Raw genomic sequence first — 27032 nt, 5'->3', positions numbered from 1 at the left:
ATTGAACTTGTGAATTTCATTGCAGTATTCCAAGAAGCAACTTGAGAAGACTTTGCTTGTTGTGACTTACTGATTTTCTTTTCTTACAGTAAAAATAAATTGAATCAATCCAAACTGTATACACAATTGTTCATTGTAACTCTAGAAGATTTGAAAAGACCCAGCTACATTTACTGTATGTAACTCAGTGACCAGTGATGGTGTAAATAGCATTATACATTAAGAATCTGTAATACACTTTTTAGAGCACATGACTATTTTTATGAATTCAGGAGTTGTCTGAATAGATCATTTATCAATGATGTATCCTCACAAATCAATTGTTTGTTGGTTTTAAATCCTTTATTATGACACCATTTTTACTTTATGCAATGTGCTTTTGTCGATGGACATGGCTCTTAGCTGTACATCATGTATGTTGTCATCAAGGTACTTTACTTTTGAAATATTTAATTTTTGACATCTTCCTATTAGCTAACAAAGTGTTCCTGTATCTTGTGCCTGCCAAGGTATGCTTTTCAGTGACACCATGCATTTTATTATATTATTATCCCCAAACTACATCTTGTATGAACAGTCACAGTCTGTAGCTAGGGGTCATCAGATATATCTGTAGTGTAGATTCTCTCCTATCCCTCTTGGTTACATGGAGGTGCAAAGGTCACTACTGGTGTAGTGTATGTTTTTGTGTGTGGGTGAAAGACCACAACCTGTGTTCAGTTTGTTACCATGACAGCACACGTTACAGTGAGGTCCACTCTGTCATAAATCATAATTCTGCTCTGGGTATTATAGTGGAGTCAAGTGTGCAACTTGAAAGAGTATAAGCAATGTGAAGAATGTACACTTGTCCACTTATCACTGCATCCTTGAAAGAATAATTTGGTTACAACTGATGTCAGTTGTCAAGGTGACATTTTGTTTGATGTGTACTGAAAAAAAAAAACAACAACAGGATGTTTGACAAATATCCGCTTTCCACAACTTTCTTTTTGCAAATGATAGTGGCCACATTTCTGTTGTGGCTGTATGACCATCTGTATGATTATAACTCCTCATTTAGTGTGAACTTGCAATTGAGGAATAAAAGTGTGGTTGTGCTTGAGTTATTTTTGTAGGTCTCATGAGTATAGACAGGTCTCTCTATTTCATTATCAATCTTTTTTGAAGTCATGAATGTGATGTATTGGAGACTTCAATAAGTGTGTAGATACTTGTATTGCTGTTTATAACTCATAAAAGAGCAAGGAAGAATTGTGGAGTTCTGTTATTTTTCTTTTATCCAGTCATATTATTGGGTTGGTAAATCTTGCTAGTGCAGCCATTCCGCACCCAACTACTGATTGTAATCTACAGATTTGTATCGATGTGTTGCTTTTGATTTGCTCTCTTTCATGTACAATGGATAAAAGATCATGCCACACAGAATGCCACATGCAGTGGCATACCTATTGTTAGGCATAGGCAGGGATATTTCCCAGTTTGTGATGATTGAATTGCATCGTGGCAATCAACAGGGCAGAAATCAAATCTATGTGATATGTCCACAGCCAAAAAAAAAAAAAAACTAATAAAGAGAAAGCAAGAATTTTGCTTTGTTTGTTAGAAAACTGCATTTCTTTTCCCACTATTACTATTCTTCTTCGCCCCACCCCATCCACTGAAAACAGGCCATCCACTATTGACAGTGTGGCCTGATATTTGGTGGTATGATTGTAGGTCCTCAACTTCAGGGCCGATATTCCATAGACTTTCTAAGACAAATTGCTTAAGTCTAAGCAAGTCTTAGATTTTTGCTTGGCTAAGAAAACTGCCCTAATGGTATTCCATAAACTTTAGGGCATTTTTCCTAAGTCGGGCGATTTGGCTAAGCAAAAATCTTAAATTCTGATGACATCATAAGAAAGATATTCATGTCACCACCATTCGTGAACAGCTGCCCTGCGGTGAAAGTCTAGGTATTTTACGTGTTTAAGCAAAAATCGCAACGACCCTAGCCACCATATATAGAAAAAGATGTAAGCGGTAATTAACATTGTTAGAGGCTTTAGGAGCAACGTCTTCATATTAATTACTCTAACAGTCAACCCTATAGTAGTAGACCTAACAGGAATGCATTGTTTTGGATCTTTTTGGACAAAGTTGCGGACATTTGAGTGAGACTCACGCAGCAATCACATCACGCCACACAAGTACCGCCTACCGGTACGATATGTCGACACCAAGTGATAAAATCAGGGGAATCAAAATCAAAGCGAGTGCTTGTGTACACCCTAATGTTAGTAGGCCTACTATAGTATTAGTATTTCCGTACTCGCCGATCCGATGTACCGGTACTCAGCTAGCTACAGCCAGAGAGGATGCTTCAGTTTGCCCGACTCAATACACAAACTGTGATCGCCGCACATCTAGGGGCATGTACAAGACGAAGGTGTACACACACTAGAGGGTCTAATACTACACAACACCTAGTAAATGTAGACTTATCTGTGCATACTGTCCCTGCGCGTTCGCTTCTAACTGAGCTGCGCGCTCCTCCGCCGCTTATGCGCGCTGAGAACGAGGTTGAGGGCACCCATACACCCCCCCCCCCATTCCCCAGTCTATGATCTACCGTAAACCGTATACCTGTAGCCGACTAGACGCACACGAGACGCTTTGTCAAATCCTGAACTCATTTCATTATACAATGCTGATGAACTTGTTTATTTACTAAATAAATGAAAAATCATAAGCTCAAGCTGCCCTCTTTCCTACATTGTTTATATGCTACACCCGTGAAATTTTCTTATTTGAAACCCAAGTTACGACAGCTCAATAGCTGTCTTAAATTTAAGGTAAATTTATTAGACAAATGTCATTATGGAATACTGATATATGGCACATCTTTAAGAAAATATGCTTAGCCACCAAGCCGAAATCTGTCTTAGCTATTCAAGGCAGAATTCTAAGCAAAATTTTTAGCCAAATGCTAAGACAAATTCTTAGCCAATTTTTATGGAATACAAACTTTGGCTAAGAATTTGTCTTAACCAGAAAATAAGCAAAATGGCTTAGATTTTCTGACTTAAGCATGCTATCTAGTTAATGGAATACCGGCCACGTATAACTCGCATAAAGTGGTATTGATGTTTTCCTCTGTTTCATTAATATCATACTGCAGAAGATAAAAAAAGAAAATAAAAGTGAAAATGTCAAATGTCATAGAGGTAACCTCTTGCTAATGAAATATGTTCACTAACATTTCTGATTGGTGTTAGGCTCAATAGGAAATTTTGAAAACTACTTGTATGCTCTTCCTGTTTTCTTTCTTTGTTATAATGTTTTGTATACCATAGACACTCCTGTATAAGGCACACTCATGTAGAAGGCGCACCCTGACTTTTGACATCGGGCGATATCAAAAGATGTCAAATAGACACAGTCATGTGCTGTACCATTCATTGCTTCATCAAAAATTTATCAGAAACATTTTGCATTAACAACATAAAATGATGCTGTTGTGAGTAAGTGCAGGTAACTAGTACATGTAGCAATGAATTGAATACCTGAATGTAAGAATGACCCAAGTCCATTACAGAAAATTTAGGGGGAAAATAGAAATAGATAGATAACTTTATAATGATTTTAGTTTTTATCAGTTATTGAAATGTTACTTACACAAATTTGAATGTAAAATGCAGTCACTTGACTGATTTTCTATATTATTGCCTGACTTTGTTAAGGGTCTTGAAAGACAATAGCCAAATTTGGACTTGGAGTGGTTCTTATATTCAGGTATTATCAACTGTAAGACACATTTGAATATATATGTGACCGGCGACAACGGTTTCAGGCAAAAGTCGGGAATTTTGAAAATTCATTTTTTCACTGAATCACATTGCCCATTTCCTAAGCTTTGCATTGATATAAAACACTTGTATTCTTCGGCACCATAAGTGGGCATAGAAAGAGAAATAAAATGCACTTTTTAAGTTGTTAGCCTCACAAAATTGCGAGAAAACAGGCTTTGAAGATTCACCTCTTTCTCAAAGACTATGTCTGAGCGCGATGCGAGGGGAGAATCACCCATCCGTACGATGGTGCCGATCGATGTTAAGCTCCGCCTCTAGCAACCACATCGCCTTCTGATTGGCTCACTGAGAGAGTCAAATTTCCCGGGCACCTTCCTCGGAGCTCATCGTATGGAGCCGAAAAACAATGCGTTTCGCTCAGGTGTGTTTACAGTACGTCTTTCAAGATGGTGAATACGATAATTGCACGTACAGCTGTATGGTGTACATGTACATGTGTATTTGGTGCACGCATTACGCAATGGCATCCACACGCCATGACCGCGTGCATGTAACAGGAGCGGTGGCGAATCCACACATTTCCAAATCGCGTTTTCATTGTGGTTGATTTGTCTATACCATTGGCGACCCTTTTGAAGGCAAAAAATTGCTTGTGCTGGCAAGGGTCACGCTTCCTGTTTGTGTTGCTTTCACAAGACACGCATATGTTGCTTTGTTCGGTGATGCTAATTAAGTTAAAACAAACAAACAAACTCGACTCGTTAGTTTAGTGCGATCTTGACGTGTAGTATTTGAATATAATTAGTCACATGTGACCGCTCCTTTCCTCTCATCTACCTTCATGCTGTCATAATTTCTACTACATGTTCAAGTAGACAAGTTTGAGAATATCTAGTTTTCTTTTCACACGGTTATGTCAGGCTACATGATTTTTGTTTCACTTCCGTTGTCGAACATTGCGGTAGAATAGTTTGGATAGAAAGCCAAACGAAGAGCACGCACTACAGAGCGAGCGTATATAAACCACTATAGCAAGAACAATGGAGCATGTAATCGTGCACGCGTGGACAAAGCATTCCCCAAACGCTGCAACTGGTGTCTCGAAAGCCGAACTATGTAAATGTATGCGACGCACCAGCCAATCGCATGCGAGACCCCGCGCCGTAGCAACGCTGGGGATATTGGCGCGGAGTTCGAAAGAAGCTCGAAACTGACGAGTGCGATCCAACATAGGGTGCTTGAAATTCCATTTTCGATAGGAAAACCTTAGTCTTATGCTATGAAATTTAGTGTAGATGTAGAAAACATATCAGAGATTCGATTTCTGCAAAAAACCTAAATCGACAAAAATAATGGTCAAAATCTTTGTACCCCGCCTAGGAGGGAATTTGCTCTTGTGACTTTTGCCTGAAACCGTTGTCGCGGGTCACATATGTCTATATAGTTTATGCTACATATATGCAGGTAAGTTCCTGATGGCAGGATTTTATTTACCCATGGTATCTGTTTGGACAATGTGAGAGAAAATATTTTTGAAGGTTTCAATTTGTTCCAATTTGCCAACAGCAAGTACCAGTACTATGGCTCATGGTGATTCTTGTTGGTTTGATTTCACATGTTATTCAACATTACCCCTGGCAATTAGACAGCAACATAACATTTTGTATTCAGAGTGTGAATAGTCAATCGAAGTGACCGTTGGTTTTCAAGGCTGTGCATAAAAGCTGTTTATCAATGTTGGAGTCCTTGCTGTAGATACAGTAGCTTGGATAGTTGTCTACTGCACACATTGGTATGTGGGATGTGCTTCCAACAACAGGAGAATGATGCTGTGTAACCATTACCTACATAGTCAGGCCATTGAAATTCTAGAGAACATTGTTTATTGATTGACGATTGTCTTCATTATCACACTTCAAGAACACTGAGGAGAATGCATTTCTTTTGTGTATGTTTCAATCTCTTGACTTTATTGTTACATTATGGAGCCAAACACCAGATCAATACGCAATGCCCATTTGAGCTTTCAAAAAGAAGAAGATGAAGAAAGAGCTGACATGGACCCTTGTATTTTGTGTTCTTGTGGCTACCATGCTGCATAACAGAACAAACAGATATTGAACATCTGGGAGTAATATATGTGGCCACTCACAGTGCTGGATATTGATTTTAGGACAAATCATTGGGAAGGGGACAAAATGTAACAGATTTCAGTATAGGGCCTTTTTGCACTTACCGAGTTTGCTTGATTTGAAACAAGGTTTCAAACATGATTGCAATTACGATTTGAATTATCGTCCATTCACACCTTTGGAATTACTTTGTGGATTCTGTTGTTTTAAATTTCAGAGCATGGAGGGGAGGTTTGGCTTCTCCCCAAGTTCCCATCAGTCACTTTTGACTGAGGGAGTGATTGGAAGGTTACCGTAATTTCTGCTCCCCAAAACACGATTGGAGATAAGTAGTATGTTCACACGCTGTCTTATGATTTATTGCTTAATTCTGGTGAAATGTGATTGAAAAACACCTCCGGACCATCATTTGAAACATGATTGTAATCAAATTTCAAATCATCCTCCACGATTCCAGTTTCCATTCACACAGCAAGTTTGCTCGGTTTGAAACATGATTGTATTTTGCTTAATTACATTTGCACAGTCATGTTTCAAATTAAGCAATCTCAGTACGTGCGAATGCTCAGATAGAGATAGACACTTTTTTGGAGGCAATCTTGTAAATCAATCTGATGATGTCTGCTGTCATAATGGGGAAAAAAATCTTCAAAACTAGTTTATACATGTAGATCTATACAGGCCTCGAAATAGGATTTTGGAGGGGCAAGGCCATTTAGAAAAGGGCACTTTTTCCAAGAGGCCAGGGCACTTAAGTCAGTCAGAGGGGCACCAAGGCCACATTGGAAAGGGCATGTTTGGTGTTTATGAAAAAAGAAAGAAGAAAAACAACCGAGAAAAACAAGCAAACACACACACACACACACACACACACAAAGTGCAACACACAACAAAAACCTCTTCCCGACAGCTGTAACACATTCCCGATCTCCGCGTTTCTATCAGGTGAAACGACATTTTTTAAAACAGGAATAAAACAACAGTAGGTATTGATTGAAACTCGACACCCTTTCAGGCCAGCCAGGCCAGCTAGGCTGCCATGAAACTTCAAAGCACATTCCGACAGCTGGCTGGCAAAACCACAAGGCAAAGGAATTTGCGCGCGCGTGTAGATTGCTATGATTAGTCCGTGACAGACAGTTCATGACCTTCAAGAATGCGCCAGTACGCGTGGTTTCTTCTGTTGATTGGTCTCTCTCCCTCTCCACCCCTCCCCATTCCCCAGCCTGGCACACCTTGGCATCGTGGGATTTTTATTTTTTCTTGGTGAACTTGGAGTTCACTCTTTACTACTCTATCTACTATCTGAATATGCGCTGCCTAGCTAGTACATACTCGCGTCCGCTGCGCTGCGGAGGCCGGTCGGGCGTACATGTACGTACACGTCATCTCGTATCTTGGAAAGATACTTTGAGTTTGAATCAGATATATCGGGACGCGAGTGAACTGAAGGTATGATATTTGAGATCAGGAAAGTTGTTCAAGCTTATTAAATAGACTTTGAGAAAGGGCATATCATATGTCATAAATAATAACTTTCATTCTGAAAGGGCACCACGGCCCCAAGAAAAAGGGCACATTTTTTGGCCGTAACTTTGATCAAAAAACAAAAGGCATTGCGGCCAACGAGAGGGGCACCGACGGCCATGGCCGTCGGTGGCCGTCGGTTAATTCGAGGCCTGTCTATACATAGATCTATACATTGATACATACACAATTGTAGGTCTATACATAGATCTACACATAGATCTATACATACAAATGTAGATCACTGTACATGTACAGTGTATTGAACTGTTCTTGCATTTCTTCATAAAATGCAGGCTACATATACCTCCATTAACACGTTGAGGACGAGTCCCGAGTGTACTAGGGCAAGCGTCTCTGGGAAATACGCGTTGTAGCAAAATCAAACTGTCCTCAATGGGTTAAGATTTGGTGTCATGATGAAGGAGATTTTCAGTACAAGTTAGAGCTTAGGGCTAGGGTTAGGTTTAGGTTTAGAGTTTGGGTTAGGGTTAGGATTAGCTTCAGGATTAGGGTTAGGGTCAGGGGAAGGGTCGGGGTAATTGCCCAGGGGGTAATTGCCCTAGACCTTCACCCCAAGCCAAGAAATGCATGACTTTAATTATTGTCAAATTGAGGATAAAGTTTGATGTGGTACAGAAATATGCACTATTTTGACTAGCAAGTCAAGTTCATAGTTGTTCATATTTGTAGGAACACTCAGACAATCATGTAACATCCTTTACTTGGCTCTATTTTTTGAGGGATAAGACTGGGATGCTATCCGTCTGTACCCAGTATATCATTGACTGAAACTTTAATAATAATAATAATAATAAAGGACATTTATATTGCGCAGCTACTATAATAATATACTCTACTGCGCATTACAAAATGACATGCATACAGGAAATTCAAAGAGAACTTTAGTTCCATCATCGAATCAAAAGTTCAGAAGATTGATGCACTATTAATGAGCGTTTAGGATCCCAGTGTCGCATGCCATTCTTGGCGCTGTACAAATTAAATTATTGGAGATAGGGCATTCATTTTTTTTTTCTTTGGTTTTTGTGCCTCCACAATTCATGGTGGAGACATTATTTTCTTTGATTACCATTCGCATCTACAGCACCACGTATTTTGTTATTGAGACGATGTCAAGACAATGTATGGACTATATAAAGGTTCAGTAACATATAAAACAAAGAGAAGGTTCCGCCTGCAACATAAAGTATCAGTAATTATTTTCCAATCTAAAACATTTGACTCCAAGCATGGAAACTACTCTTAGCATTTTCTCAATGCATTTCCTATTTTCCTGTTTATTAATATTGAGTTGAACTATGTGCTGTAAAGTAATGCTATCATAACAGACTATGTTTATACAGTGTACATTTATTGGTGTTTACAGACACACAAAGGTCCCGATATAACAAGGTGAATTAGCCAGACCTGACAATCTCAATAGAATGGGATTCCCCTGCACATGCTTTGATATGTACACATGTAATTTGAACTCACAAAAAATAGATAGATAAATACAAAGTACAATCCTAGATTAATACATTGTAGCAACACAAGTTAATTCATCTAAATAGAACAGTGTACCATAGAACATTTCTATCTACAGAGCAAGAAAATGTCATATCTTGAAGAGAGAATGTAATGGATTTCTTTTTTTTTTCTGTAATTTTGAGTTCTTGGTTGATATTGATGCTGGCCTCTGAAAACAAATGATATGAGTAATGTAAGTTGATGCTCAAAAAGATGAACATAATACTCTTATATAGATATTACATAAGGAGAGAAATTAGAATGCAGTTCTGTAGAAAAGGGGATAGGAGAGAGACAGGGAGAATGAAAAATTGGTCTTTAGTGCATACACAAGAGCAGTACATATTGTGTGTGTGTGCCACACATGATTGAGTCAAAACCTTTGTCAGTACTCATTGTTGTCACAAATACAGAAGTTGCTCAGTGATCTGAATAGATGACAATTTACAATGTAAGAAGTGGTTCATTAAGCACTGATAGATGCTGAAGTATATGCAGCATGCTTAATAGGAATAGTGATTTCTCATATGGGGTAGGCACAGAAATGTAGTTGTAACATGCCACCTCACATTCAAGTCATTATTGTTTGAATGTTAATAAGGAAGTAATATCTCACAAACAGAAAAGTTGTTGGTATTCTAGTTTCAAAAGACTTTGACAGAAAAATATCTTATAGATATCTTAATCTTTGCAATTTTATATCTTCATGGATGTCTGATTTATACATTGAAATGAGTTGTTTTTCTTGTATGATGTGTAGTCACAATGAAGGTAGGGTCATCTGATCAGACCACCATAAGGTATCTTGCATACTAGTGTCCTTCTGCTATCATTGACTCCATTTTTACTTGCCCCAGACCATTGGCTCAATGTAAATGTTGAGCTTTGCCTCAAGATACAAAACAGTGTTGTACTAGGCAGCACAATGGCAGTGGAATTAATACTGCTTGATTGTTTTCATGTCAGCGTGTCACTCATGATAAACCAGTATCCATATTCATTCACAGGTTGAATACATCACACACAAGCTATACAATACCTTAATTGAGTTTGCTGCAGGCACAAGTAATAATGCTTCCTGCATCATGTTACTAAGCAACCATTATGCAATGACCACGCTGGTATTTGGGAAGACAGCCAATTTTAGATGGAGTGATTATTACGAATGTACACATGGTGCAGATGAAAATTGTACACACAGCTGTAGTTTGACTTAATACTCTTCTGACAAAAAATAGAACAAGCTTCTGTACAGGTTTCTTTATACCAGTATGCATACAGTAATAGCCATTTGACAGGTTCTTACCCAGCAAGAATTAATTCTGATGACCCGGTATATAGAGTTATGGTGAGTGAAATCAGTAAAACAATTACAAGGATCAAATAAACTGGATGGACTCCAGAAATGGAAAGATATGCTACATATGATGTCGCTCTAGTACTTCAGCATCGCTTTAACCCCATTGCAGTCACACACCTGCTCTTGTTTACTGCACATGTGTGAGTGCAATGTACTTCACACATTCTCCTAATCTTTGCTGTAGATTAGAGAGTCCCTAATATCTGTTTTCTTGTAGTCCATGACAACATGGAAATTCATAAATCTCAAGCAGAATATTAGAGAGAGAAAAAAAATCATCAATAATGTTACCTGGTACTTCTGCAAAACAAGCAAGGATTGTTGCTCTAGTGTCGTACACCGTACATGAGCTTTAAAATATAATGTGACTACACTATGTATACTTATCTACTTAAGTCAGCTTGCAAGGTATACAATGTACACCACATGCCGTGCATCATCTCACAATGTTTCTATAGGGAAATATTTGGGCCATGGGGTCAGAGGTCAAACAAAACTGCTGGAATTTCACTTGTTCCCCTTATTTTGAAAATTACTCAAGGTTGTTGTCTTAGAAATTGGTATATTATCAGATAGTGATTATTTGGAGAAAGTTGTAGACCATGGATGTCATACATCCATGTTAGTCAAGGGTCCAAAGTCAAACAAAACTTCTGATTCTTAAAATGAATACCTGTGCATTGCATTACCACCAAACACATTTTGAGGTTGTGCCATCAAACTTTCAAATGGCATTTGAATTTCTTTAATATCAGTCATTTTAAAACTGTCATTCACATTGCCAAGATACAGGACTGAAGACCTACTGGGAGAATAATGTGTTTGAAAATGTAACAAAGGCATACCAGTCGCCATAGCGGCATTTCTACTTTCTTTCTTTAATAATGTAGATCTATGATGCACTCAAAGCTACCACTGTATCCTAAGTTCACCCATTAGTGGTGAAAGTTTTGTCATGGATGCTTGTTAACAATAGTCAAGGGTACAAGTCCATATACAGCTGTACATGTATCTTATTGAGACACTCGGAACAGTCAGGATCAAAGTCAGTATGGAGCCAAGGAACATTCAATATCATTGTAGCTTTTTATGGACTGCCACTTGTTATTGTGTGCTAGGATCAAGTTTACTTTTATTATGCTGATGTTGGAGTGATACCTTCCCCACCTATAACCAGATACACCCAGTTTATTTAGAAAAGATACATTACACCTTTTTCATTTGTGCATAGGATATTGCAGACGTATTGATGTTTCTATTAGGAGTATGTGTTATCCCTTTCGTTAATTTTCTTCTTGTCCTTTTCCAGGATTTTGTGTGACTGTGAATACATGACACTGAAGATTGTCAGCTTTAAGGTGGCACACAGGCATTCAAAGAGATTGAGAATGGATGATGATGATGCAGTCAACATAATGGTAAGATTATGCAAACTTTTTACTGTACCAAGCAATTTGTGGGAGGTAGTGCATGTGTATAATTCATCCAATACAACAAACCAATGGAAATGTACCATACAAAACCAAAGGACTTTATGGCACAACCTCCTCACCCAATTAGATCTCTGATGAATAATAAACCAAGACAAGGATATTACTCTGGCTGCGAACTTGATTAATTATGAACAGGTACTCTGGTGATCAAATCAGACATCCGTTGTACAATGGTAGACAGCAGTGTGCACCTGCCTACAAGTGTCTCCTCAATCAATCTTATCAATCTTATTACCTAGGCAATAATGACAGATACAATGTAATGTACCTCTGCTGGCTGGTGTGGAACACACTAGAAATTTGAGACAATAATTGTAATGGTTTCGTGAAGAGCTAAAATTGTCTGGAATAAAGTGCACTAATTATACTTAGCTGACAACATGCTATATACCCATCAATCTTTGGCTGTCAACTCATGGACAATGGAGATGAATGTTAGTTTCTCAGCCAATTGTCTGTACCACAAGGGATTGGTAATTAGCCATGATATGATGAAAAGACCATTGGACCAGTACAAACTATCAGTAAAACTGAATTTTGACAAGCAAATATCCCTAACCAAATGTGAGATGAATTGAAAAACTGTTTGAGGTTGCGACAAAACGTTAGAACACTCATGGTTGAGTTGGCTACACAGCACAATGATTTATATTAGTGTCGGACAAATAGTTGTACTCGCTTTGCATCCAAGCTTTATGATTGTTGCTCACAGCAAATTGAAGTGCTGACAGCATCGTAGATAACATGGAAGGAGCTGGTAGTGCTTGCGGCATCGTAGAAAAGGTTAAAGCAGACTTCATCCTGCAGACACATGCTCCAATGTCATTGCTGAGGTTCAGTAAGGCAGCAGCTCTGTCCAGTTCCCAAAACTGGTGTATCTGAACAAAGTCGTCATTCTGGCCAATAGTGAATGCTTCAGAGTGGGAAAATAATGACTGTTGCAAAGTGTAGAGTCCAGGTTCGCTGCAATTTTCACTGAAAGTATTTGTCTTCCGAGCTCATTCGTCTAAAAAATGCACCAATTCAAAATTCAGTTAGTATTGTTGAGAGTATGCTGTGGCAATTCAGTGACAACAACACAAAGACGATGGAAGGTTTTTGCTTTGGCAGACTCAGGAACATTAAACAGTGCCGCTAAGATGCTTGGCTGCTGTGGTAGCATGTGTACTTAATGCTTTTGAATCGAAAGTGCATGTATTCAGACAAGTGAGTATGCATTTCTTGGGTTGAAGGTCCCAGGCCAAACAGTGATTGTGCAATGGCAAAAAAAAAAAAATGTATACTACAAATTGTTAATACATTTCTCAATAGTATTCCAAACTTTGATTGGGGAAAAACTATATCTGCTTCATTAGTTGTGTTTAATCTTCTGTAGAATTCAAATAAATAATGTCATAGCACTTAATGTTCATACAGCAGTATTGCATTGAATCCGTATGACTAAGATATTTCCCTTAGTATTCAACTATCAAATACATTTTAGCAAGTGTCATGTACAAGTATCTGCATGGGAAAAAATGTGGGAGCATTAGTCAACAGTAGCTAATCTGAAATATTCAACAAGCCATCAACATGTATATTATTGTCATACTTATCCAAAATCTCTTTCTTGTTTTAACAGGACTCCTTGGGCAGAAATTTACAATATTTCCTTGGGAGAAGATCATTACCAAGCTTGGCAGCAATACAGTGCAAACAAGTGTACCTTGAGCAAATTTGAACAAGTCAAACTTTTATTAATGCGCTGTGAGCAAAATCAATTGTGCAAACACAAATTGAGTACTGTCAGATTTGCTGTTTGCATGAGTGCCTCTACAAAACCTGATTGATCAAAACTAACGGAGACACAAATTTTGATTACACAACTTCCTATATTGTCAAGTGCATGGTAGTGGTTTGCAAATAATGTTGGACTCTGCTCAAGCTATGCAAGCTCCACCTCAAGACCTCTGACCATCATTCCTGGACAAGATGAGGACAGGCAGTGGAAGTGATGGAGAAAAGAAGAGACCGGTTGGTTGCAGCGGTGAGAAAGGAGGAGGAGAAGCAAGCATGGGACTGGCTGGGAGTGAGGTGGAGGATGAAGCAACCCAAAGACGAAGCAGAAAAGGCAAAGATTTTGACTCGGGTAAGAAACCCAACTTATTAACTACTGTAAAACCAGAAACATTCTTGCCATGAAATTTACAGCAAGTTGGAGCCGATGACCTTTTTCATGACACAAAACTCTGTGAATTGCCACTGATATTTAATGCATTATGTAGACAAAAACTTTTGCGAGCATCAACTTTCTCCAATCTTGGCTCCTTGCGAAATTCTCAAAGTTTCATGCCCACAAAAATTTCTGGTTTTACAGTACTAACTTTAGCTTGGACTTATGTACCCGTAGTTTGTCCTATAGATGCCTTATATTTAACAAGTATAAATGACACTTTGTAGTTGTGATAAGATCTGATATGTCCAGGTACATGAGATTGTCTTTCAATTGTACAGAATGCATTGTAGATTGACAGTTGAAATCTCACCACCTCAATGATTCCACTGTGCTTGACAACTTTTCTAATTTTGGATGCAGCACAAATGGAGCACGCCCCTATTTTTAGTCCAGTGCATCAGATCTTCAGATCTCTGTGAATCAGCAGATATGTAGTATTAAAGTGAATCAAAAGAGTAGGTCTGTCAGCACTGTCATTGAAATGCCACAAAAGTTTTGCTCAAAGATTTTAAGAGTTTCAAACAATTTACACAACATTTATTGGAGTTATAAAAACCACTGAGTGTGCATGCCTTCATCAAAACAACAATCAATTCCTCTGATATTAGGTACACAGAAGTGTAAAGTTTTGTCTTGAAGGGACTGGCTACTTTCAGGAGATTACAATTGCCTTATGCTACAGAATTCATGTTCTTGCAAGAATCTTTGATACCATGTCATTCCAAAAACGATGAGCGAAAACATTGTTTGTGAACAACCACATCTATACTACCGATGCTTTTAGTGCCATTCTTTATCATAGAGGGTATCAGCACAATGGACCATGAAGTGCTTTACAAATCCAACAGCATGCAAATAAAGGCCCTGCTCTTGTGATCCTGGGCCTTGTTGCATAGAAAGATGCAATCAAACATAAGTTGGGTATCAACCAATCAGCATTCAGAGACTTATATTTGGTTGTCTGACATAGGTATGAACTCAACTTTTATGCAACAGTGCCCTGACGGATATCAATGGTTAGAAAAAAGAAAATGACAGCCATTCAAAGACGATGTTCAGAAGCGATGCATATCTGTCTTGTTTGATGTCACTATTATTCTCAGATTCTTTTGTGTAGACACTTTAAGATTCAACTCATTGAACAAAGAAAAAGGAAGTTTGGCTCTCGCGTAAGCAAAGGCATAGGGTTGCAAATTGAAGTACAGCTGTGTATAATCTATCTTGCTTTAGTGCTGAAGCTACACATTACCACATTTTACTATAAAACGTAACTCAAAAATGTAGATGTTATACTTCTTGAATGGCCCCTTTTTCTCATGCTAATCAGAATTCAAAACCTACTTTGTTTTTTCGTAGATTTCATGAGTATAAAGTCCTATTAAGTGTCGTGTGTAATGGATCAAGTAGACATGTTATTGCTGAGGGGTTTACATTGTAGATGCTAAATTTTCTATCCCTGAAGGTGGGCTGTCTCCAAACAAAAGAGGAGGGAGAGCAGCCTTAAGGAGTAAATTTCTTTACACTTTTTCTGCAACTTTGTCATGAGACACATTCAATCAGGAATATCCCTGGATATAGAGAGTTTCTTATGATGGATTATACATGTACTTCAAATCAAAGCTTAGACAATGCACTGACTGAATGTCATGTTAAAAAAAAGAAGAAAATCTGACTTGTCATGCCGTTTGATGTGATGGGTCACATATTTCATGGGGTGGTTATAAGTCATCTACTATACACAAAATTAACAACATGCCAAAAGTTGCCTCCATAACAATAATTCAGGGAAGCCAGTAGCTTTATTCAAATTCATCAGTCAGTAGCTCTGCTTCTTAATAGGGATTATGCCTGTTCTCTATTCCATCACCGTGATCCATGATAGAAAATTAAACCACTCATAAAATTGTCTCACAAGTCTTGTTTTGCAAAATACTCAGCTACAGGTATGTGTATGAATGTATCTAGTATGTCTTAACTTTTATATTCCTCTCTGGCTGTCTGTGTCTCTCAATCTGTAGGTGATGAAGGGCGGCCATATTCTGGTCGAACCACAGCCTCTCTTGCTGATGAGATAGAACTCCTCTCCATCAAGAAGAAAGAAATGCTGATGAAAGACAAAGGTTAGTTTTATGGTTCTCGTAGTTTCTTGTATGTGATCATTTCTGTTGGTTTGAGTGACATGTTTGAAAATATAATTTCAGTGCTGCACAGAAATAGATAAAAGAGACTCATACTTGTAGCTGTGAAATAATGACTAACATGACCGAATTATGTACTTTTATGTTGCAAAATACATTTAAGATGAATTTGGAAGTACATGCGTTTTCTTCAGGTTTATGCCAGGTTTACGTGTGTGCATGTGTGTCACACACAAACACACTGCTATAACTTCTGACCATTCGACCATTGAGAATTAAGAGTTTCTGGGACGAACACTGAAATAGGGATTTCTCAGTCGGTAGAGCACCGGGCTAGCATCCGGAGGTCTCAGGTTTGAATCCCGATGGATTCCCATTTTTCTTTGCTCATTTTTCCTCTAATATCTAAAACTAGATACATAATGCTGAGTTGTATTCAAAGAAGAGGGGAAATGGATCTTTAAGTTAGGGCTCTCTGTTAGATTTCAAGCCATTTTTCCATCAAAGACAGAAAAACAGTTGTCCAGTCAGATAACAGATGCATTAATTTTTTTTTTTCTTTTGTAGATATAAAAGTAGCACTCCTCGGTTAGAACAAATATAGGCACCTATAGAGGTATAGGTAAAATTGGTTGATAACACCTCCAGGTCATCCAACTTGAACTTGAGGTCAGGCAATCAGTGTCAAGTTGTTGGAAACATTCAGTCAACTTGGTATCTCAGCAGGCAAAGACTTATTTTTCTTTAGCTGCAGAGGAATGCAATGAAAACATACCCACAGTTTTGATATTGTGATTGTATCCATATTTATCTTGGACTTTGTAGATCTGTTTCCCCTAAAACTGATAGGATACACAGCGCAGTTGATATCAGTGTCACTTTGGACTCAACTCAATTCATACATTGTCAGATCAATGATACAGTATCGCTTGTGTCACAAATGTACACACTAGTAGTTATGTACATGTATGATGTACTGTATGCATGGTTGTTTTAATGTGTATGTACACAGGTGGACCAGATTAATGGAGAACATTCTATGTGGTATACATATAGTACATACAGGCTGACCAGATCAGTGGAGAATTTTCTAGGTGGTATACAATGTAGCTATACAGTACATGCATGGAATAGGAAAAACATTATAGCTCACTCAATCTAGAATGATTTCACCCATTTCCAGAAAGTTCTGGGAAGTGCTTACATATTTGGCTGAGTGAGGCACTGTCCCTGTAGCCCAATGTGATTGGTAGTTATTCTTGGTAATGATGTTTTGTACATAGTTAGGCAGTGAGTCATCCAGGTTTCCTGGAACTTGGACTGGCTAGTAGGTTGGAGAGAGTTATAGAATGTGCTAGAAGGGGGTGAATGGATAGTATATAAGCCAGAGGAATTCTGCAGTAGGCAGAGTACCCAACACCTCTGCTCTGAGAGTTACGTCACTTCTGGCTCTGAAGCGACTTGTTATAGTCAGTCCTGTGTTACCTGCTGACCTGTTATGTTTGAGGAGATACTTGGCCTGGGAGACATTTTGCCTGCAGAGAATTAATGTGCCTTCATTGGACTCCATATTTTAATGTCAACGGACATTGCTACGGCAAAGCTGTGACGGGCTGGATTCCTAGCTGGACAATATAAAGTGAATCATCATTCAACGCATCGACTGGACGTGGTCGTTGGATTCTGCACATTTTGCTGGGAACATTTGTCACAAATGTACACACTAGTAGTTATGTACATGTATGATGTACTGTATGCATGGTTGTTTTAATGTGTATGTACACAGGTGGACCAGATTAATGGAGAACATTCTATGTGGTATACATATAGTACATACAGGCTGACCAGATCAGTGGAGAATTTTCTAGGTGGTATACAATGTAGCTATACAGTACATGCATGGAATAGGAAAAACATTATAGCTCACTCAATCTAGAATGATTTCACTCATTTCCAGAATGTTCTGGGAAGTGCTAACCTATTTGGCTGAGTGAGGCACTGTCCCTGTAGCCCAATGTGATTGGTAGTTATTCTTGGCAATGATGTTTTGTACATAGTTAGGCAGTGAGTCATCCAAGTTTCCTGGAACTTGGACTGGCTAGCAGGTTGGAGAGAGTTATAGAATGTGCTAGAAGGGGGTGAATGGATAGTATATAAGCCAGAGAAATTCTGCAGTAGGCAGAGTACCCAACACCTCTGCTCTGAGAGTTACGTCACTTCTGGCTTTGAAGCGACTGGTTATAGTCAGTCCTGTGTTACCTGCTGACCTGTTATGTTTGTGGAGATAAAGCCTGGGAGACATTTTGCCTGCAGATAATTAATTTGCCTTCATTGGGGATAGACACCATTTTTATGTCAATGGACATTGCTACGGAAAAGCTGTGACGGGCTGGATTCCTAGCTGGACAATATTAAGTGAATCATCATTCAACGCATCAACTGGACGTGGTCGTCACAACGTTTGGACTCTGCACGTTTCGCCGTGGACATATTTCGTGGATTTTACCCCGGATCTATACCGTGGACTATCGTAACCTGCGCCTCTGGAGTTACGTCGAAGGAATCATTCATCGGTGCATCACGGATCATTCATTTGTGCATCAAGCATCGTATTTGGACATTTCCAGGGATATTGCGTGTAATGTGTACGTAAGTGATTCCATTACTGACTTATATTTGTTTCTCGTGATCATTATTGTATTGATGTGACGCCGATTACTAGTCTGTACCCACAATATTACTGTTAATAAACCGCCTGAACATCAGTTGATTGTTTCTTTTGTGCGATCATTCTCAGAGTGATTTTGGTCGTAACAAAATTGGGGGCTTGTCCGGGAAGTGAATTTAAGCCAAAATTTAGAATTTGGAACGTTCCGGAATCCAGAATATTGGTACAGACAAAATACCAGTTGAGTTGATTGTTCAATTGTATATTGTGTGTAATACATTGTGACAATGTCAATCAGTACAATGGATGTTCAGGCATTTGTTCAGAGGACAGATTTGTCCCTCAGAGATTTGCAAAGGTTACGCAAATGTGATTTGACCGCTGTTGCACAGCATTTGAATATAGATGTTCCACAAGGTGTAAGAAAGGCAGATATTCTTGACTTAGTAGCTGGTCACATGGAGCTCAAAGAAGAAATTCACACTTCAGATCAAGCTCAAATGTCTGATCAAACAAGGCTTGAGCTTGCGAAATTAGAAGTGGAGAAAGAGAAGATGAGATTAGAAATGAAGGAAAGGGAAAGGGCTAGAGAAATAGAAAGGGAAATGCAGAAACTTGAAATGGAGCATCAAATGAAATTGCGTGAGATAGAATTGGCTCATGCACAGATTGTTGGAAATCATGAAAGGGCTCCCTCTGAATTTGATTTGGCCAAGAACATTCGATTGGTGCCAAAGTTTGAAGAAAACAGAGTTGATGCATATTTTGTGTCATTTGAGAAGGTGGCTAACAGTTTGAACTGGCCACAGGAATTTTGGCCCTTGCTCCTTCAAAGTGTGTTTGTCGGCAAAGCAGCCGATGTGTACTCATCTCTCTCTGAAGAGCAATCGCGTGACTATGCTACAGTCAAGAAAGCAGTGTTGAATGCTTATGAGTTGGTGCCAGAGGCATACAGACACAAGTTCAGAAATTCGTACCGCAAACCAGGCCAGACACATGTTGAGTTTGCTCGTGAAAAAGAAATGATGTTTGATAGGTGGTACAGATCCCTGAAAGTAGATCAGGACTTTGATAACCTACGTGAGGTTGTTCTCTTGGAAGAATTCAAAAAGAGTGTTGCTTTCAGTGTGAGGTCACATTTGGATGATCACAAAGTGACAAGTTTGCATAAAGCAGCCTTGATGGCTGATGAGTATGAGCTGACCCACAGAAATGACAACAGACCACCTTTCAGGAATTTCTCTGGAAATAAGAGAGACAAAAATCAGTCGAGCAATCTAAAGAATGCTGGTCCTGAAAAAGGCACGAGTTCTGAAACTTCATCTGCACCAAAGCCTCAATCTGACAAAGGGTCCAGTACAAGTGCAAATGTCATCAAATGTTTTCACTGTAACAAGACAGGGCATGTAAAGTCACAGTGTTGGAAGTTGCAAAACAAAACAAAGAAGGACTTGGGATTTGTTATGTCAAAAAGTGTCCTACCCGAAAACAGTGTCCCGTTCAGTGAAACACAGGCCATTGAAAGTCAATCTCCCAAATTCAAAGATAGGATGAAGCAGGTGGATGAGAGCTATCGTAGCTTTTTGTTTGATGGTGAGGTGACCCCATGTACCTCTGGTGAGGCAGGTAAGCCAGTGGTCATCCTGCGGGATACGGGGGCCTCTCAGTCGTTGATGGTGGATGGTGGTATGACTTTTCCACCAGATAGTGCAGTGAATGCAAAAGTCTTGATTCAGACTGTTGATGGCAGTTATATGTCAGTGCCACTGTATAGAGTGGATTTGAAGTGTGACCTAGTTTCTGGTCCTGTTACTGTTGGAGTTGTTCCTGAGTTGCCCATGGCAGGCATTGACTTCCTGTTGGGGAATGACTTGGCTGGGGACAAGGTGGTTGCGTCTCCAGTTGTTTCGGAGAAACCAGTGGTGGTTGCTGAAACTGAGCAGTTGCAGGAGGAATTTCCTGGGATTTTCCCAGATTGTGTTGTGACTAGGTCTCAGGCTCGTAGAGCTGTTCAAGATGATGCGGATTCTGTTGATGTGGAGGAGAATTCCGGTGTTTGGTTGGCAGAAACCTTTTTCAAGGATTTGAATGATGGGGTTGCTGTATTAGGCTCCAAGGCTAACAGTGATGGGCTGTTTAGCAAGTCTTCTTTGGTTGAAGCACAGCAGGCAGACTCTGAGTTGAAAGGCTTGTCTCAGACGGCGTGTTCTGAGGCTGAGGCTGAAAAGGTCCCTGAGTGCTATTATGTCAAAGATGGCATTTTGATGAGGAAGTGGAGACCTCCCCATAGGCCAGCTGATGAGGATTGGACGGTGGTCCGTCAAGTTGTTGTCCCTCCTAATTACCGCGGTGAGATCTTGAGGATTGCTCACGAGTTACCTGTTGGCGGCCATTTAGGCGTCAGAAAGACAAAGGATCGGATCATGAGGCATTTTTATTGGCCAGGGTTGAATGTGGATGTGGCTGAGTTTTGTAAGACTTGTCACACATGTCAGGTGGCTGGTAAACCACAGCATTCAGTGAAGCCGGCGCCATTGATTCCGATACCTGCGTTTGAAGAACCATTCAGTCGGGTTCTAGTTGACTGTGTTGGACCTTTGCCTAGGACTAGGTCAGGTCACAAGTACCTCTTGACAATCAAGGATATGTCTACACGGTTTCCAGAGGCTATTCCATTGCGAAATATCACTGCTAAGACTGTGGTAGATGCTCTAGTGCAGTTTTTCACTAGGTATGGGTTGCCCAAGGAAGTGCAGTTTGACCAAGGGTCAAATTTCATGTCAGGCATATTTCAAGAGGTGATGTATCGTTTGGGTGTGAAGCAGCTGAAATCGTCAGCTTATCATCCCCAATCCCAAGGTGCGTTGGAGCGCTATCACCAGACCCTAAAGACAATGATTAGGGCATTTTGTGAGGAGTATCCCGAGGATTGGGATAAGGGCATCCCTTTCCTGCTGTTTGCAACGAGGGACTCCCCAAATGAGTCGACGGGTTTCAGCCCATTTGAGTTGGTGTACGGTCATGAAGTCAGGGGCCCACTGAAGCTCATCAAAGAGAAATTCATGACGGAGGATGATGAGGTCCACCTACTTGACTACGTGTCAAAGTTTCGTGAAAGGCTTTCAAAGGCTTGTGAGGTAGCTAGGGAACACTTGAAAGTGTCACAAGACTCTATGAAGAGAAAGGCAGACAAAAATGCCAAAGCCCGAACCTTCAAACCAGGTGACAAAGTTCTTGTACTGCTGCCCATACAAGGTGAACCACTGAAAGCCAAGTTCAGTGGCCCATACTGTGTCAAAAAGAAACTCAATGATCATGTGAACTATGTGATCAGCACACCAGACAGATGCAAAGATCAGAGGATGCGTCATGTCAATGTGCTGAAAGAGTGCTATGACAGAAAGTCAGTTGGTGTGACATAGATAGTGGATAGCACAGTAGAAGTTAAAGGTGAAAAGTTTTCACCGCATATCATTTCCAGTGTATGTGTTTAGCATATTCATTAATGTGTGCAAAACAGTTTGATATGATTGTATAAGAGAATCCAAGCAATATCATTGTAAATGGTATCCATGAAAAGAGAACATGGAATTAATACAGCTATCCAAAAGGCATGTGATAGTATGTGATTATTGTTGCTTGACTTGGACTTTACCTCACATTCGTTGCAAATAACAATGAGAAATTGTGAAGGTAAAAGAAACCCTTGCTACGGCAAGGCTTTCTTTTTCCCATGGGGGATGGTGTCACAAATGTACACACTAGTAGTTATGTACATGTATGATGTACTGTATGCATGGTTGTTTTAATGTGTATGTACACAGGTGGACCAGATTAATGGAGAACATTCTATGTGGTATACATATAGTACATACAGGCTGACCAGATCAGTGGAGAATTTTCTAGGTGGTATACAATGTAGCTATACAGTACATGCATGGAATAGGAAAAACATTATAGCTCACTCAATCTAGAATGATTTCACTCATTTCCAGAATGTTCTGGGAAGTGCTAACCTATTTGGCTGAGTGAGGCACTGTCCCTGTAGCCCAATGTGATTGGTAGTTATTCTTGGCAATGATGTTTTGTACATAGTTAGGCAGTGAGTCATCCAAGTTTCCTGGAACTTGGACTGGCTAGCAGGTTGGAGAGAGTTATAGAATGTGCTAGAAGGGGGTGAATGGATAGTATATAAGCCAGAGAAATTCTGCAGTAGGCAGAGTACCCAACACCTCTGCTCTGAGAGTTACGTCACTTCTGGCTTTGAAGCGACTGGTTATAGTCAGTCCTGTGTTACCTGCTGACCTGTTATGTTTGTGGAGATAAAGCCTGGGAGACATTTTGCCTGCAGATAATTAATTTGCCTTCATTGGGGATAGACACCATTTTTATGTCAATGGACATTGCTACGGAAAAGCTGTGACGGGCTGGATTCCTAGCTGGACAATATTAAGTGAATCATCATTCAACGCATCAACTGGACGTGGTCGTCACAACGTTTGGACTCTGCACGTTTCGCCGTGGACATATTTCGTGGATTTTACCCCGGATCTATACCGTGGACTATCGTAACCTGCGCCTCTGGAGTTACGTCGAAGGAATCATTCATCGGTGCATCACGGATCATTCATTTGTGCATCAAGCATCGTATTTGGACATTTCCAGGGATATTGCGTGTAATGTGTACGTAAGTGATTCCATTACTGACTTATATTTGTTTCTCGTGATCATTATTGTATTGATGTGACGCCGATTACTAGTCTGTACCCACAATATTACTGTTAATAAACCGCCTGAACATCAGTTGATTGTTTCTTTTGTGCGATCATTCTCAGAGTGATTTTGGTCGTAACACATTATACTGTGGATCTATTGTGGACATATACCCTGGAATTATAACGCGGACTATTGTAACCTGTGCCTCTGGATTTACGTCGCAGGAATCATTCATCGGTGCATCGCGGATCATTCATTTGTGCATCGAACATCGTATCTGGACACTATCAGGGAACTGTAGCGACTTTGTGATAGTTTGGACGCATGTAAGTGATTCCATTACCGATTTGTAATTGTTTCTATTGATCATTGTTGTACTGATATGACGCCGATTACCCGTCTGTACCCACAATATCACTGTTAATAAACCGCCTGAACATCAGTTGATTGTTTCTTTTGTGCGATCATTCTCGGAGTGATTTTGGTCGTAACACTTGTTTCTCCAGCATTTACTTAGAAACAGAAATGCATGGTTTACTTGTGTGAAGAATATATAATGGGGATTGGGGGCAGTACCCAGTCCCTGCATCACACTTCATTTCTTTCTTTCTTTCTTTCTTTTTTACTTTAATAAAACCATGAGAAACCCTGCAGTAGAGGGGTTTCCCCTTCAAATTTGAAGTGTAGCCACTGAAGGAGACATCCCGCTCACCCCCCCCCCAAAAAAAAAAAAAGTGGAAGGAGAGAGAATTTGGCTCCAATCTTTCATTAAACATACTTTTGGGCATGACAGCAATAAATTACTTCCTGTGCCTTTTGCAAAGGATTTTTACGATTTCTCACTACTGTACGAGCTGAAATTTTCGCGTACAGATATTTCCGCGAATTGCTACTTGGAGGACATTTTCGTGTGTTGTTAATTTTGCGGTTACGAGGGTCTAACTGAACTTAGTTATTCGCGCGTTGTTATTTTCATGTGTTGTTATTTTCGCGGTTCAAAGGCGATTCGCGAAATTCACAAAAATAAAACCACCGCGAAATTTCAGCTCGTACAGTATTTGTAGCACTGAAAGTGAAAAGAGAAGCTGAAACTGTGTGTCAGCCAAGATGCATATATTGCCATGGCTTACCTCTCTCTTGGATTTGACTCAGGCTGGCTCTGGTAACTCTGTTCACTTTGTTAGCAATTACTGAAATGAGAAAGCCTTTACAAAGGCCATAACTTTCTCAGCCACTTTGTTTGGTTTGAGGCTGATTTGACCTTTGTGTGAACTGGGCTTTGTTGTCCCAAAATTGTGATCAAATGATCAAATGTGATTTGTCAGAATATCATACATTACAGGACAAGTCCACCTTCATGTGGATTGAGTGAATGCAGCAATATTAATAGAACACATCAGTGAAAGTTTGGGGAAAATCAGACAATCCGTTCAAAAGTTATGAATTTTTAAAGTATCTGCATAGTCACTGCTGGATGAGAAGACTACTACAGTGTATGATGTCATATGCGTACAACCATATAAAGAAAATAAAAAGAGAATTTCACAAAACTTTACTTTTTGAATAAAGTGAACATTTCTTCGACTTGTTACTGACATATGTTAAGGGTAATATTATTCCCCCTGCCTTCTGAAAGAGAGAAGTCAAGTGTTCTTTTGTTATGCAAGAAAAGTGAAAATATGTTGAATTTTCTTTATTCTTCCTTTATATCGTTGTACTCATGTGACATCACAAGCTATAGTAGTCTTCTCATCCAGCCTTGAGTGAGCAGAAACTTCAAAAATTCATAACTTTTGAACGGATTGTCCGATTTTCCTCAAACTCTCAATGATGTGTTCTACTAATATTGCTGCATTCACTCAACCCACATGTCTATGAAGGTGAACTTGTCCTTTAAGTCTCAAAACATGCAGTTCTGATTGGCTGAAAGCTGATTTACATTTGATTGTTTGACTTAAATGTGATCATTGTAGATTTCTCAGGGAGACATCACATTCAAAGCTCAATGAAACTTGTAGCTGAATAAACTGAAGACATCACATTCAAAGCTCAATGAAACTTGTAGCTGAATAAACTGAAGACACTTTGTGCAGTGTTGTTGCATTATGACAATAGATGGCGCTCTTCATGGCATATTTGACTGACTTTAGTGTTGCAGTGTTTTTGATAGCCCGTGAATATTATCAGTATTTCGATGGGTTTTTGTGTGTGTATGTGTATGTGTGTGTGAAACCTCATTTATTTGTGTTTTTTATTTGTTCATGTATGATACTATTTTTTTTTTCACCAAAGTCTGTACCAATGTATGTAGCATTCTTGTTGTTTTAGCATATCATGAGTCTCTTCAGAACCTATTTTCCCATCCAGTATCATCTAGAGAGTTACCATGTGTGTAGTCAGTGTGTCCTGTGTGATCATTGAAACTTTTGTGTGTTGGACTGGAGAGCATTACATGGCCTCTGCTAATCCTAGTGCAGATATGATGTGTCCCTGTAGTATGTGTCAGTGTGAACCACACTATTTGCTCTATGCCATACAGGGAGTCATTGAAACCTTTCTTACATTAACCTGTTGAGGACAGACTGATTTTGCTATAACACGCATTTCCCATAGACACCAGCCGAGTATTCTCGGGACTCGTCCCTAGCGGCTTCATCAACTTTTTAATGTCTAAAGTTATATCTACTGCAGTTTGAGAGACAATCTCTCCAAAGAGGAATTACATAAAAATATTGAAAACACTGAAAATGTATAAGCATTGCTAACAGCTTTGTTTGCCTCAAAATTCTGAACGAACATCAGAACTTCAAAGTTAATTTTGTCAGAATCTGTCACCTACAATACAAGACATAAGAAAAGAGTTTGGAAAGATATGTTTCCTTTGATGTGCAATGTCAGATGACTAATAGTTTGAAGAGTTATTGCTACACTTTCAGGAAAGATCTTGTAATACAACATTGATATAGAGCCATGAAATGCAGAAAGAGTGACTTTATATCCAACTAGCAATCCTCAGTGTTCATAAGTCAGTATACACTGTACTTTGTTGACATTTGAAACTCCATTAAGAGTAGACTGGACAATTGAGTTGCATACACTGTATAATGAAATGATCAGATGCCATGCTAATGTCAGGACTTGAGTGGCTTCTGTTCGATGTCATTACAAATATAAAGACAGTTACATTGTAGCACGGCCTTGGATAGTGCTGTGAGATGTAGAAATAGAATTCATTGCAAAAGACTGATATGATAACAGCAATTGGAGAAAGAGAGAGGAATAGAGAAGCAAGGAGTATTATGTCCGTGATTCCATCTGGGCTGAATTTGCTGTATTACTGGAATTCCGAGTCCTGTGTTTCACTGTGGCAGTTTGCATGCTTTGAGTTACCCTAGATTATGAATTGACCATCTCTAAATATATGCATGAGAAGGAAAAGGGAAAAGAGAAAAGGGG

The 27032-nt window shown here is 39.4% G+C and overlaps 1 protein-coding gene across 1 annotated transcript in view; it reads left to right on the top strand.

Moving 5' to 3' along the window:
- The window catches only part of LOC139714016 (uncharacterized), a 99865-nt gene that overhangs the window by 11274 nt on the left and 61559 nt on the right, over positions 1-27032 (top strand). Inside the window, exons 3-5 of the mRNA XM_071625746.1 lie at positions 11656-11764; positions 13461-13967; positions 16073-16174. Coding sequence (XP_071481847.1) covers positions 13811-13967; positions 16073-16174 — 259 coding nt within the window. The 5' untranslated portion in view covers positions 11656-11764; positions 13461-13810. The remainder of the gene's footprint in view (positions 1-11655; positions 11765-13460; positions 13968-16072; positions 16175-27032) is intronic.

The sequence above is a fragment of the Diadema antillarum genome, unplaced genomic scaffold (assembly GCF_040938485.1).
Source record: "Diadema antillarum isolate AM-2024a unplaced genomic scaffold, OU_Dant_1.0 scf00000045, whole genome shotgun sequence".
Taxonomy (NCBI): domain Eukaryota; kingdom Metazoa; phylum Echinodermata; class Echinoidea; order Diadematoida; family Diadematidae; genus Diadema; species Diadema antillarum.
This window is presented reverse-complemented; position numbering and strand designations above follow the sequence as displayed.